The sequence below is a fragment of the Podarcis filfolensis genome (genome assembly GCF_964270895.1).
Source record: "Podarcis filfolensis genome assembly, chromosome: 12".
NCBI classification, from domain to species: Eukaryota; Metazoa; Chordata; class Lepidosauria; order Squamata; family Lacertidae; genus Podarcis; species Podarcis filfolensis.
Window position 1 is genome coordinate 20,174,469 of NC_139614.1, and position 15,432 is coordinate 20,189,900.

At 39.5% G+C, this 15,432-nt stretch overlaps 1 protein-coding gene across 50 annotated transcripts in view; it reads left to right on the forward strand.

The window, feature by feature from the left end:
• The window catches only part of SATB1 (SATB homeobox 1), a 116,056-nt gene that overhangs the window by 28,067 nt on the left and 72,557 nt on the right, over positions 1–15,432 (forward strand). For 32 of the 50 annotated variants that reach the window (XM_083577858.1, XM_083577891.1, XM_083577852.1 and 29 more), the window contains 4 exons: positions 2,285–2,520; positions 6,318–6,494; positions 7,066–7,192; positions 7,913–8,036. In XM_083577858.1, coding sequence (XP_083433984.1) covers positions 2,310–2,520; positions 6,318–6,494; positions 7,066–7,192; positions 7,913–8,036 — 639 coding nt within the window. In that variant the 5' untranslated portion in view covers positions 2,285–2,309. Of the gene's footprint in view, positions 1–474; positions 519–2,284; positions 2,521–6,317; positions 6,495–7,065; positions 7,193–7,912; positions 8,037–15,432 lie in introns of all 50 variants that reach the window. The other 18 variants (XM_083577874.1, XM_083577884.1, XM_083577885.1 and 15 more) reach the window with 2 other exon arrangements.

Consider the following 15,432-nt stretch of genomic DNA (forward strand, 5'->3'; position numbering starts at 1 on the left):
CCATTCTCCTAGAGGAAGGATGGCTCTGACAGCTGAGTTCCATTTTTTTAGAAGAAAAATGCTTAGAATGTCATATTGCTATGTTAGTAGTGCACTTAGGAAATTGTACATTGAAACTAATGTTTGTGCTGGAAACTTGTGCATAGAACAAATGCTTGAAGGTGAAGCAGGCAGAAGCTTTTGGCCCTGTCATCTTCAGAGTTGTTATAGGCAAACCATGCTGACAGTTGCTCATTACTATTTCAGGTGGAGGTTTTGATGAACTTTAAAAGCATAGAGTTCAAAATTAGTAAATTAGGTGTTTTATGTGCACACAATCTTGCTTTGCGACACAAATCTTTTTACAAGGTGGCTGAGCTAAAAGGATGCATAGTGGGCGGGTCTTCGAAGTCCAATTTAAAACGACCTGCTCCATGTGTTTAGGCAATATACATTAAATGAATTGTAATCTTATCACTTTTGTTGGTTGGGCAGGAGGTAATGGCGAGCTGGCTTGTGATGGCTATTCTTTCTAGCAGGTGAGTGTTAGTTTTTAGAGAGTGACAGGGACTTGCCTGTTTGAGTACAAGAGAAAAACTAGAATCTCAGGCAAAGTGTTCTGGTGAAGCACTACCAAATGCTATAGATGTTGGTAATTTAGATGTGCAGTTTTGGGTTAAATAGCAGTTAATGTAATGAAAAAGAATAATCTTGATTAAAAAAAGTGATTAAAGTAGGCATATTTATTGTTAATGAGACTCATAACCAAAAACAGATGGGACCACAATCAACGGTAAACCTTTGGTTCTCAGCATGTCACCCTAGAGTGTAAGGATAAATAACCATTATATTCTAAACTTTATAGTTATTCAGCTGGCATTCTTAAGGTTGCATCTAAACCTTCAGATAAACACAGTCTTCATGCAAGACAAAGCAGTGTATGATTAAACAAGAAACAAATTACAATAGGGATATACAGCATCTTCACCAAAATGAAGATTTCGTCAGAACTGGAGAAGTGTAATTGATTTATTCTGCATTCTGTATTCACAAGTCTATTTCTTTCTATTTAATTGTACCTTCCCTGCCCCCATGTTTGAGTGTTTATGCTCAGTGGTGTAAGTACTGTTTCATAAATGACTGGTCACCTGTTCTTAGAGATCATACTGGATATATATATAATAAAGCAGGCATTGTAGATAAACCTTAATTAGGAAAGGTGGCAGAGACCATATTTTAAAGTAAGTATTCATCCAGAATGAAAGTACCATCGAAACCTTTCACACATTTGCAAAGGAGTCAACAGCTTCTTTCCCTCTCTCTGTGACATGTCAGTATTAACAGTACTTATCTGTAACTTTTACTGTGTATCATTGAACATGACGATTTAAAAACGAATTAGCAATCATGGTGAACTGAATTAAAATTTCAAAAGCAGTGGTGTCTGTTTCAGTACTGAATATACCGTAAGTTGTATGTAGTTTTGTTATTTCATTTCACATCTCTTGTCAGTGTTCTAATATTTATCCAAAATGTATCAGGGATTTCTTTAAGTACTGAAAGGTTTGTAATATTATTTCCCCCAAAAGTTGTGATTGTCCAAAGAGACATGTTTTTTCCACGTGACTTTTATAAGATGTGATAGTTGCCCTAGCATTTCTTAACTCTGCTGTTGAATGTGGAAAACACATACCTACATCTTTTTATTTGTTGTCGATCAACCTAATTCCTAAGTTTAAAAAGTTAAGCTACATAAAAGAAATTCCCAGAGACTGTCGAGCAATGGGAACCTGGGTATTTTTATATATTAAAAGATACGTATGGATGTATCATATTACTAGTTTGATCTGTTGCATGCCTAGCTGAAAGTCTTATCCTCTTTATTCCTAAGGAGAAAACAATATACGACTTCTCTTTATTAAACAGAAATATTTTGATAAAGTAAGAAATTTGGTGCAAAAGCATAACCTTACAACATACACCTGAGAGACCTATAGCAGTGGGTATATTACTGTGTGAATGCTACTTAATCAGTCACACCTACTATTCTCACTCTTGAATTCTTAAGATCCAAATCCTGTATATACTGTAAATCAGTTAATGTATTTAGTAGGCTTAGAAATTCCTAAGATTTTGAGATAATTTGACAATGAAGCAAATTTCCTGAGAGTGTATTTTTCTTTAAGGTACATATTTAATATTATGTGAACATGCTATACAGATGTATCATGTACATGTGTAAAGCTGCCTACATAAAACTACGCACGCGTATACAACACATATATATTTTTTTAAATCATGGCAGGTGATCTTTAGAGGCGGGACTGAGTATGGATCATTTGAACGAGACAACTCAGGGGAAAGAACATTCAGAAATGTCTAACAATGTAAGCGATCCGAAGGGTCCACCAGCCAAAATTGCCCGCTTGGAGCAGAATGGGAGCCCGTTAGGAAGAGGAAGACTTGGAAGTACAGGAACTAAAATGCAAGGAGTGCCTTTAAAACACTCTGGACATCTGATGAAAACACATGCTAGAAAAGGTAACACGATAATTCTGAATATGGAACATTATTTTTTTTAAAAAAAACAATATAGTGTCTTTTAGAAGAAACATATTTCCAAGATTTTTTTAAAAAATAATTTGTATTTCAGTACTACCTTTCTGTACTACGTGTATCTCATCCTGGCATTTGGAATGTTGAACTGTATTATTGGGTGGAGCATTTTTATGGGTGGAGTCCTTTTTAATAGGGGAAAAAAGACTCCTTACCTTCAGATTACCCATCTTGTTGAGAACCTAGTACTACTGCTACCAGTCAAAGATAACTCTTGTAATAAGCTCGTTCTGTGTGGGGCATTGAGCAAAACACTTTTATAGCTTGTGAATTAATAATAGGTTCTTGAAAAGCCAGATTTCTCCTTCTACTCTTGACAAGAGTCCAAAATTGGAAGGTTGACTGCATTTGCTAGTTGGCTTCAAGAAAGTGATGTAAAGCGTTTTTGGTGTTCAGTGGAAAACTCCTTTATGATGACCATTTTTCGCACTTTGTTTCCTTAAGTACAATTCATTACTGAGCAATGAACAACTTGGGTGTCATATTGTTCAATGACTGGTTTGCTGTAATTAGACGTTCTCACAAGAAAGAGACACTTTTAGAGCCGGTGACTGATTGTGGTATGTGTGTGTCTGCGTTATGTCTTGTATTATGAATATTTTAAAGTAAAATTAATAGTATACATGATTTTTGTGGATCATACACAACAGTCATGTTAATTTATATCTAAATGTACTGTATATAATTTGGCTTTTGTTTTAGCACTCCTTTTCTCAGTATAATTGCTACTAGTTTATAATTCAGATTTCTTCTTGCATTTACTAAGCAAAATACAAAATTTAACCAAGACAATTAAACACAGAGAGTTAGAAGGCAATGGCATTTCATTCTGATGCATAACATTTATCATACAATCATTTATTTTTTCCTTGGATTGGCGAAAACAAAGAATATATTGATCTTGGAATGAACAGACACAGCAGTCCGTATTGTTAGATCTGTATCTATTAAAAATGGAAAAACAGCACTTCAGCAAATTCTTTGGCCTCTGCTCATGATTACCCTATTTATTGATTGTTTGCCAAGAATGTATGCATCTTAAGAAAGCCAGGGTAAGGCATTAAAAATATAATTTATTGCTGCTTTTTAAACAGAGTGCATTAATATGATGCTGTGAAGCACTGGGGCTATATAAAAAAGACTTTCTGACGCCTGCAAACATATAAGTTCCATAAATTCCTAAATAGGAGATTTCAGCTGTCTCTGGTATTATGTGATATTTGCACAGCAAACTTTAATGCCAGGACAGTTTTAGACAAGGATTCTACAGACTTCTCTGCTTCTTATGGCAGACGTGCTGTTTACATAGACTCATAAACCTTCGGCAAAACCTCTAACACTGCCTTCAGGTTTAAATCATGCTGTATTTTTAGCATTGAGCACTGACCAGTGCTTTCCCCTTTAATACTAGAAGGTTATAAAGTTGCTGCACTTGGAGATCTTGCCAAGTACTTGCAAGAGTGATCAGCTAGCTGAGATTGTGGTCTCCTGTCTAGCATTTTTCACATTTAATAGAAGGGCACTTGTGACAGGTTGTTGAGATTTAACATCTGTAGTCAGATGATACCTTTTGGTAGCTACAGGGGAATATCAAAAGAGTAGTCAAGAAGAGGCACTGCTACTTTGCGAAGGGCGTTTGTGTTTTAAGTGCTGGAGCTTGCAGGCCTTTCACACAATAACAACACTGACTTTCCCATTATAATACAAAATACCACAATAAATCTGTATTTAGCACAGCTGGTGGTAAATCCAGGGTGCTTTAGTTGGGAGGCTGTCTACTCCCCGCCCCCAAATAATGTAATTTTCTTACTTTGCGGTCAGTAGGAGGGAAGCATAGAGTAAGCACAAGTTGATACTGTATTTCTAAAGCATGCAAAAATCTGTGCAGATTCTGCAGTTAGGCTTTTAATAGTTGTTCCAATCCCATCCAGTCCCCTACTCCCATGCTTTGTGTGTTTGGGTAGTGATGGGTCAAAGCATATTGTGAAGCAGATTTTATCCAAGCTCTGACAAGTGAACCAAGGAAGAAACCAGCAATTTACATTATAATATTCATGCTCTAGTCTTTTAAAAACAAAAACAAAAAACAACTTCCTGAAGCATCTTGCTATAAGATGCAAATTACTGGCAAATGTTTAGCTTTGTGGTCTGTGCTGAACCTATTCAGCAAACCAAGAGAAGCTTGTACATCTCGCTGAGCAATCCTGAAAGGATTGATTTGCCAAACTGATTTCTCTGGTGGTGAACTGCTCAGTGCAGAGGTAATTCAAATGGAGCCTTTCACTGTAATCTGCTACTGTATGTGTAAGAGAACAAAATGAACAAAGAGATTCTATAGTTCAAGTTACCTCAGTGTCTTCGATAAATCACTTTTTACAAGTGCAGTATGCGTTATATACCTTTTCCAGGATTGGATGACTTCTGTAAATGTAGATAGGGCAGTGCTTACAGAGGCATTAACGTTGTAGGACTAATTGGCGATCCTGGGCGCCCTGTTAAAGTAACCTTTGCCATCATTTATGCTAAAGATTATGCCCTCCTGGCACTATGCCATGAGACATCTCCCGTGTAGCGGCTGTTTAACCCTTTCAGATCTTGTCAGTAAAAGGGTCTGATCTGCATCACTGTAGGTAGCCAGAGTTCTGCCTCTGGCTTAGTGGGATGTAGGTGTTTATATTTACATGCAACTTCCCTCTCATTTAAGTCATCAGTTGTAATTTCGCAAGAACAGCTCCTTCCTATAGCAAGTGAGTGATACTTGTACGGTGCTGCGTGAACAGTGGGCTATTACTCCAAATCTAGCTCAAATGAAAGCGAAATTTTAAGAGCCACAAATATTCCGATGTTTAAAAAAGGCCTAGCCTGTTTCACTGGCAATGCTGTCATCTCATTGAGATCAATGAGAGATGTGATGTATGATTTATAAACCTTTTCTTCATCTTGATACATTGGGACCACAGCAATGTAAAAATAGTCCCTTGAAATTAATTTAAAAAGAAAAAGGGAAGTTAATTATGTGCACACATGTATGGCACAGTATTTTATTTTTTACTAGTTAGCTGCTCAAAGTACATATAATGGCAGTAACTTGGGTTACAGTAAATGTGACATAATTAGAATTGTGTAGGTGTGTGTGTTTCTTTTCTTTTCTTTCCAGAATGTGTATCTTGTTAGATGTAACTTGAGTGTGTCCTGCTTATTTCCAAACAGTAAAAACAATTAGCATTAGATTGGGTGGGGTTTGGGTTTTTTTTGGGGGGGGGGGTTGCACTGTTTTGTAAATGTGAAATTTGAAGAACAGCCAGACAAAGGTGAAATTTTGTGACAATTAGTAATTCAGTATTTTTGGCACTACTAGGGAAGTTTTATTGTAAACAGAATTATGTTGATGGCATTGCAATGGCTTGCTCTGAAGCCTTCTGCAGTATGTATTTAAGTAGTCACATTGCAGACGCTCACAACAAATCAGATAGGACAACCAACATTATTTCTCTGCAGCCAACCCCACTGTTTCTGTAAGCAGGTACTGAATTCTAGAGCAGACCAAGACCTGTACATACACCTGTCATAGCATTTTGTAGATGTATGCGTGTGATGTAGCCTATATCTGGCAGGAATCTCTGGGTAGGATTTCAGCTGCATAGCATTTCTTTGACAACCCATTCGGATAGTACATGTAAGTAACAAGGAAATTTTGATTTCTTAAAATTGTTGTGTTACAGGAACCATGCTTCCAGTTTTCTGTGTAGTGGAACATTATGAAAACTCCATTGAGTATGATTGCAAAGAAGAGCATGCAGAATTTGTTTTGGTAAGGAAGGACATGCTATTCAACCAGCTGATTGAAATGGCATTGCTGTCGCTTGGATATTCTCATAGCTCTGCTGCTCAAGCAAAAGGTAAACATTTCTTGATAAATTGCAAAACAGTCTTCATTTACTTTTAGTGTGGGGACTGGGCGGACAGGGTATTCCTTATTTTCAGATACGCCGTGCTAGTGCTTATAATCGGCAGCCATGTAAAACGTATATTTCAAATTTTGCATTGCATTTTTCTTAGCGTATATTTTGCTCGTGTGAAATATTGCAAGTATGGCTTTGTTTTTAAATGTCTTCGGTGGAGTAACAATCCTTAATAATCTATGCCACTGAAGATCCATAAGGAAGAGATACGTTTCAGCAGGTGGGCAGATGAGAAAGTTAACCTTCCCCCGCCGCCCAGGACTGAGCCATCTCTTATTGTTTCTTACAGGGAAATTTACAAGCGCCTGTTTTTCAGTATAGTAACTCGCTCAATATCCACTCATCTGTTAATGTAAGAGAAGAGGACATACGTGGTTGACTGTGAATTTTAAAAATAGCTGCATAATATAAAAGAATCCCGTAATCATGGATTCTTTTACCTGTTTTCTTAAAATTAACAGCCCCACGATTGAAACCTCTTTTCCTGTAATCTTTCTGTCTGGTGCAGGACTAATCCAGGTTGGGAAATGGAACCCAGTTCCTCTCTCCTATGTGACAGATGCCCCTGATGCTACAGTAGCTGACATGCTGCAGGATGTTTATCACGTGGTCACACTGAAAATCCAGTTGCACAGGTATGTCACGCAGGGTGGCAGTCTAGAATTTGATATATTGTGAATATTCAGTTCCTGCTGAGTTAAGGCAGGCCACCCTTCAGAATAATACCTGCATTCTTTTGTTACTGCAGTTCTTCAGGACCCACCCCACGCCCCAAAATATTGTAGAAACCTTATATTCACAAAGCTGCGATTCATAGCTTTCCTTTTGGTATCTCATTAAAAGTATATTGCATTTTAGTCAATTAAATGATGCATTACAAGAAGGCATTTTACATAAAGTTTACTTAAGAGAAAAATATTTTTGCATATCATGAACAGCACCATCTGTGTGCGTTTTGAAAAAAAAAAAGAATGACTTGTTCGCTCTTATTGTTGCTGTCGAGGTTTTTTAAATTTCGCTAAACTAAAAGTGGGGGAAGCTAATATATTAATTCTTTTCATGATCAGTCGTGAGAAGGCATTACACCTTAAATTGTTTTACCAAGCGCATCAGAGCAGGAAGGTAGAAGTAACATGAAAAAATAGTCGCCACATGCAGCTGATGTATAATTCATGCATCAATACAGCAGATGTGTTGTATAAAGTAATTAACTAATCGGAACAATCAGGAGACTGAGAGCAATCTCCAGATGCATCTGCTTGATGCACAAAATGAAATCTGTCTGTCTTAAAGGAATGTTCTGCAGCAGAATGCAATCTTGTAATAATCCTTTTTCTAATCTATGTCTCAAATAGTTGCCCTAAACTAGAAGACTTGCCTCCTGAACAATGGTCTCACACAACAGTAAGAAATGCTCTGAAGGACTTACTGAAGGATATGAACCAGAGTTCATTGGCCAAGGAATGTCCCCTTTCACAGGTACTTAGCATAACATGCAATAAATAACAAAACACCACAGGCAACATTGATTTGAGGTTCTACAGACTGTTGCCGCTGGAATCTCTTGCCCAAAAAACGCAAATTTGCATTTACTGCCTCATCAGACCTTAAAATGTAGTAGATTTATTAAACAACTATTCAGGTTTAATCCTGTGAAAGACATACTGAAATAATATCAATACAAAGCTGGAGTTCGGTGCTTTTTTATGTCAGATATTTGAACTGCATTATTGTAACTTGTGTTAATAGAGCACATTGGGTGTGTGGCAGTAGTTAAACTTGGTCACACCTGCTGCTGAATCTGAATGTTGTGTTATATCAAACCAAACTAGTTTAGTATGCTAATTTATAAAAATAAAGAGTCACTTCAGTATTTTGTGTGAATGTATGATGTGTTCTAAACATCTACAAAAGAAAAAACAAAAAATTATTAGGACAAATCCAAATACATAATAACAGTATAATGGGCAAGACAGATTCCAGACATGCCACTTAAAAGTGCTTTTGAGCTCTTTCCCACTGTTGGTGTGCATTCACGAAATAAACGCAGTGCTAGTATCAGATTGTTAAAATATTGTAGATGTGCCTTCCTGCATGCGCATCAATTGCATTTCAGCTTTCCTGTGGTGTCGTTTTTGTGCCACCTGTGAACAGGTGCTTTCTATTTGAAGTGCTTCCTTTTAGTTCAGTGCCCAGTGTTATTCCATTATGTGAATGGCTCATTTCCATATTTTAACCTCTCTTCCTTGTATAGAAATACCTCTTTGGTCACTGTTGACAAGCAAGATTACCTGATTTCTCCTTTCTTTTCTGTAACCAGCGGCATGTGTCCAGTGACTATTTGAGTCACTATTCCCCACCCACTTGCTCTCTGATGCAACCCAAGAAGGGAAAATGTTGCCGATTTCACTGACACTTCCTCACCTAAATTTCATTATATTATTATTACTTGTGCCTACAGTGCGCGTGTGTGTGCGGGCATACACACAAACCACATACCCAATTTTAAAAATTAGATTCATTTGCTCATGAAATTGATCAGGCTTTTCTCCAGACTTTTTTTCTGCCAGCTTGCCAAGTTTCCCAGAACAGTGAAGCAAATAACAGTGGAGATGTCAGATAGAAAAAGAGGCTTCACACTCAGGTTTCACCTGAGTAGAGGCAGGCTCCCCCCCCCCATCTGGAACTCACTGGAACTCAGTCCAGGCACCTCTCAGCTGAGCGCCATTGCCATTATAAGAGATCAAAGGAGGCATTCATAGTGAGTTCCGGCCCCTCTTTTTCTAGAAAAATAGCACTGAGTAGAAGGCATTAGACAATATAGCCTCATGCACCATTGGGCAACCATACAGGCAATGCAAGTGGGAACTGTCTCCCATACTAGCTAAGCAAGGGCTTTTGTGACATTTAAAGCATAACTTGTAAATAGTAACGAATGGCTAATTTATATGATGCAAAGCCTCCTAAGTCGTTATTGAACTGCTTGAAATGATCTTAATTCAGAATGTGTAAAGTATGTTAGCTCAGAAATCTTTCGAACAACTGTTTAACACAAGACAATCTTGTTATTTTAAATATTGTAGATAGAGGCTAAAATCTGTCGGTTTGAGGAAACCAAAGGCGTCCTCAGTATTCCGTGGCAGGGACAAGAATTAAGTTGATCATTTCCTGAGCTACAGATTTTATTAGTTTCTATCCTAGCTCTCTGATTATTTCTAGCCGAATTGTTGGTTTATCTATAGGTTTTATTACATTTGGGTCAGTAGGGTGGCTGGATTTTTATTGTGTTTAGGATATCAGCCTTAAAAATACATACTTGGAAGTGAATCGTACTGGAATGGATGGGTCTTGTTTCCACATAAATCTTGTCTGAGCTTGGATCTTTTGTTACTCAGAATTATCTTGCCTATAGTAAAACAATTTCATATAAATAATTTATAATCAAAATGGACATTTTATACATTTAAAATATAGCTCATGTGCCTCTGCTGACAGAAGCCTCTCTGATCCAGCAGAGGTTTCCATCAGTGAATCGCCAAGGAAAGTGGTTTTTGCCAGTGTCCCCTATTTCCTATAACACCTTTCATGCTGCTTCAAAGGGTCCCCCCAACTCTCTGGGGGAGATCGGGGGGCTGTGGGGGGGGGAGAGAGAAAGGGAATCCATGAAAAATCACCTTCCCTCTCCCCCTTCCACTGACTGAATCAAAAGTGCTTTCCATCAGCAGAGAAGCACCATTATATACAACCCATCTTCTTCCCTTTCTGAAAGTCCTTTAGAATAAGTTTATTTAGGTATTTAGGAAGTACCATATTTTTCCGTCTATAAGACACCCCCATGTATAAGACTGTTTTGGGGGACTCAGATTTAAGAAAATGGGGGGAGATGGCTCAGAGTGTAAGACACCCGCTAATTTTTGACATTATTTTTTAGGAAAAAAACCCTAGTCTTATAAATGGAAAAATATGATATATAAGCTTCAGAGAGATCACTAGAGTGTGGCTTTTATAGAGGAATCAATCACTACTATCTTTAGGAATTATAAACTATTCCAGCAGTATATTTGCAAGACTTAACTGTGCACACCCATTCCTTAGATTTCTGGATGCATGTGTGGACGTTGAAGTTAAGGAGGTCACATTCAGCTCAGTACCTGGATGGAAAAATGTGCGAGAATCCTGTGAAAAAGGGAGGTTTCCAGAGAAAGAATAGGACGCATGTTGTGAATATATACATTGCTTGTATGCATATATGCGTCCTTTGTGCACTGTTCTTAAACTGCTCATTTTCAGATAATATGTAACACAACGTGATGCATGTTTACTCATAAGTAAGTTTACTGTCTTCCCTTGAGATTTACTTGGAACTGTGCACAGAAATGTAGTCACTTTACAAAACTATCTGATAACGTGAAGGCAGGAGACGTGCAAGTCAGTTATCTGAAGAGGCAGCATTTTACATATTTTGGTATCTTATTGCAATCTAGTTGCAGCTTGTCCACAAATGTAGATATGATGCAATGCTAAGCTATATTTGCTTATATCTGTACCTTTATGTAGCACTCCCAGTATAAGCTGCAGTTATATAAAGAAATAATTTTTACTGTAAGTGAACTTGAGAGCACTGAAATCAAGAATCTGGAAAACAATACATATTTTACAATAATTTAGATCAGTTTGTATCTTCCAAGTTTTATATGGCAAAACCAGGATAGAACATTATATATGTATTGGAAATGTTGTATTTCAGTTTGATTTGCATGGTTCATGATGCTGGTTTTGTTACAGCTAAAAGAGACAGTCTGTTTGGGGTAAGGATTAATAGTTTTGTACTGAAGGATATTACCTTGTTGGGTTATCCCAGACACAAGCACCATGAGGAGAGAAAAGAGGGCCCCATCTATGACTGAGATGGGTTTGGATGGATCCAAACCCATACTTTGCAGCAGAAGCTATGAAGAATTATGACCATTGCCAATCAAGCTTAATTTACCCCATAATTATTTTTAAAATATTTTTTGTAGTTTGTATGATTCTGGGGTTTTGCTCCATGTGTTTATATGGCTGTCAAGTTCTTAAGACTTTCCTAACAGCCATAATGACTTTTTGAATGAATAAATAAAAGCCGATGATCCATTTTATCAAGGTTCCTTGCACCAAGCAAAATTAACTTATAGCCCTTGGGGCACATCAGCTCTGCTTTGCTTTCCTCCCCAGGGTTTTTTTTAGTTTGCATTTCATCCCAATCATTGTAAAGAATATTTGAGCTTATTTAGATATAGATATATAGGGAAGAACCCTAGTTTGATTACTTTGTTCCTATAAACTGTTTGGCTTAAAAAAATAGATTTAAAATGTGTTTGTTTTATAACAATAATTTTGGAGTGAAGTTATAATCATTTCCAGAGGGATAGCTGTGTTGGTCTCCCTGCAGTAAAAACACAGAAGAGTCTTGTGGCACCATAAAGACTAACAAATTTATTATGGCTCAACCTTTTGTGGATTAAATGTAATCCTCAGTTGGCAGGTATTTATACACATGGACATAAAAGAGTGGGAAAGGTAATAGTTGGGAGTCAAATGGCAATGAAATGCAAAAAAAGTAAAAACCAAATTATCACAGAGCATCCTTTTTCTACTTCATTGCTGTTTAACTCCAACTTTTACACTTATGCATCTGTGTAATAAAGGTAAAGGAACCCCTGACAATTAGATCCAGTCGCAGACAACTCTGGGGTTGTGGCGCTCATCTCGCTTTACTGGCCGAGGGAGCTTCCGGGTCATGTGGCCAGCAGTGGTGTAGCATGGGGGGTGCAGGGGGGGGCCGGCCGCACCGAGCGCAACATCTGGGGGGGGCGTTCGCACTCACAGCTCTCTGCCCCTACTAAAATCCATGGGTTAGAGGGCGCAAATTACTTGCCTTGCCCCGGGTGCTGACAACCCACGCTACGCCACTGGTGGCCAGCATGACTAAGCTGCTTCTGGCAAACCAGAGCAACGCATGGAAACGCTGTTTACCTTCCCGCCGGAGCGGTACCTATTTATCTCCTTGCACTTTGATGTGCTATCGAGCTGCTAGGTTGGCAATGGGAGCTCACCCTTTTGCGGGGATTCGAACCGCCAACCTTCTGATCGGCAAGCCCTAGGCTCTGTGGTTTAACGCACAGCACCATCCGCTTCCCATCTGTGTAATAAATACCTGCCAATTGAGGATTACATTTCATGCATCTGATAAACTGGACTCTTAATCTACAAAAGCTTATGGCATAATAAATGTGTTGGCCTTTGAGATACCACAAAACTCTTAGTTGATTTTGGTATAATCATTGTGTGTGGTTTGTGAAGCAAGTGCCTGGGCTTTAATTTGTTATTTCTGTGCATGCATGAAACAGTGGAAACTAAAGCTGATGTTTATTTGGTCTAGTCTGAATTAAGGGCGGGGAGCAAGGAGAAAGTTGCAATATTAGAACTGGGCGTTTTCTATCTTTTGTCCCCTCTGTACTAGAATGTTGTGAGAGATGCCGTTGTTTATCCACTAGAAAGTATGCATACAGCAGTTGTGCAAAATAATTTCTTACCTCCACAGCAGGTTGATCGAGAGTAATATTGCCCTGTTGTTCTCATACATATTGTTTGCATAAAGAAGTGCAAGATAAAGTGCAACATAGTGACTGCATGTATGCTTTTTGGTGGATTATTAGAATTCATTATCAAGGTCTAGACAATCAGGATCTGTATATAAAGTTTTGTAAGAATGCTTAATTTTGCATTCAAACTTTAGAAGGGTTGGGGACAAGGTGCTGACACTCTCCTTCTCCAAGGTAGGGCCATGTTAATGTATAAACTGTGCTCCATAGGTCTGCACAAGATAGGAAGAACAAGTCTTGGTAGTGTTAATTGCCTTGACGCCAATGAGATGTGTTGAGTTTGGCGACAGGGATAGCAGTTTGAATTATAACCACTTCTTTCCTCTTTCCCAGTGCCAGGTATTCCTGCTAATGCCTTAAATTATGTGAAATGCTTTGTGTTGTAAAGAATTATGCTTATATCAACACAAATACTTGAGAAGCAAGGTGGGCATCTGCCACTAAACATAAGCAGCTCTCAGGATGGGACAGGGGACGCGGGTGGCGCTGTGGTCTAAACCACTGAGCCTAGGGCTTGCCGATCAGAAGGTCGGCGGTTCGAATCCCCATGATGGGGTGAGCTCCTATTGCTCGGTTCCAGCTCCTGCCAACCTAGCAGTTTGAAAGCACGTCAGACTGCAAGTAGATAAATAGGTACCGCTCCAGTGGGAAGGTAAACGGTGTTTCCATGTGCTGCTCTGGTTTCGCCAGAAGCAGCTTAGTCATGCTGACCACATGACTCGGAAAAACTGTCTGCAGACAAACACCGGCTCCCTCGGCCAGTAAAGCTAGATGAACGCTGCAACCCCAGAGTTGTTCGCGACTGGACTTAACTGTCAGGGGTCCTTTACCTTTACCTTTAGGATGGGACAGAGCAGGGTGTGAAGGAGAAGCGAAGGGTGGGGAGATTGGCACAATGCGGATACACCAGTGAAGCCACTTAGAGTAATCTCTCTGTTCAGCAGCTGACCAGTGTATGCGTGTCAGGGAAGGCATTGAGAGGGGAGAGCAGGTCTGTAGTGCTGGGCACCAGCCAATGCGTAGAACATGCAAGGGGCCTGCTGTCAATTCCCTGGAGACTCAGAGTCCTAGGCTCTTTCTCCTGCCTGCAGCTGCTTTGCTGAGCATGGAAGTAGTGGCAGAGAAACAGGGCTGGCCCGAGACATTTGGGCACCTGAGGTGAACAACAAAATGGCACACACACCAGGCAAGAAGGAGTGAGCACAGATCTACATCAGGAACAGGGGGCGGGGGAGATAAATATCTACATCAGAAACAAGGGAGTGAGTGAAGTTCTATACAGTGGTACCTCGGGTTACGGACATTTCAGGTTACATACGCTTCAGGTTACAGACTCCGCTAACCCAGAAATAGTACCTCGGGTTAAGAACTTTGCTTCAGGATGAAAACAGAAATTGTGCTCTGGTGGTGCGGCGGCAGCGGGAGGCCCCTTAGCTAAAGTGGTGCTTCAGGGTAAGAGCAGTTTCAGGTTAAGAACGGACCTCCGGAACAAATTAAGTTCTTAACCCGAGGTACCACTGTATCGGGAATGGGGGGTGGAGGTGGGAATGAAATCAATCTTAGCTGATGGTTGAAGTGGGAATCAAAGGCTGTCATGGGATGGAAAGAAGCCCACTCTGAATAGCACTGGGTGGGTGCAGAGCCCAAGAATAGGGCAGCCCCCGCTAGGAGGTGGGAGGAGATCAGTGGCCTCCAAGGAGTGTGCCACAACCATTGCTACTGCAGTATGAGCAGTTGGCAATACATGCTTTAGAGTGCATACATTCTGCTGCCTCTGAGGATTCCACTCCCTGAGGCGGTCGCTTGACCTTGCCTCATGCGTGGGCCGGCCCTGAATAGGCCTGAAGAAGTGGAACAGCATCCTCCATTCACCTTACGTTCTTCCTCTTCCCGTATGGATTGATCCGAGAGGAAGAAGGCAAGGGAATGGGCAGTAGTGCTGAGGAAAAGGTGTGCTCATTTAAGAAGAGGACCACCTTGCCCAAAGGTCCCCCAAAACACGAAATCGAAACTTATTCCTGGTTATGGTATATAGGTACTGACTGCCTCAGTCTTCTACATATTACATAATTGGCCTTCAACTATACTTCAACCATATAAAATAATGTTCAACTTGAAGAGTTCACATGTTGCTGTGTGTGCACACCTACATGTGTTCACAATGCTTCAACAGCATCAGTCATTGTATATCTCAGCAGTTGTAATAATGGTAAAAACCAGATTTGTGATTT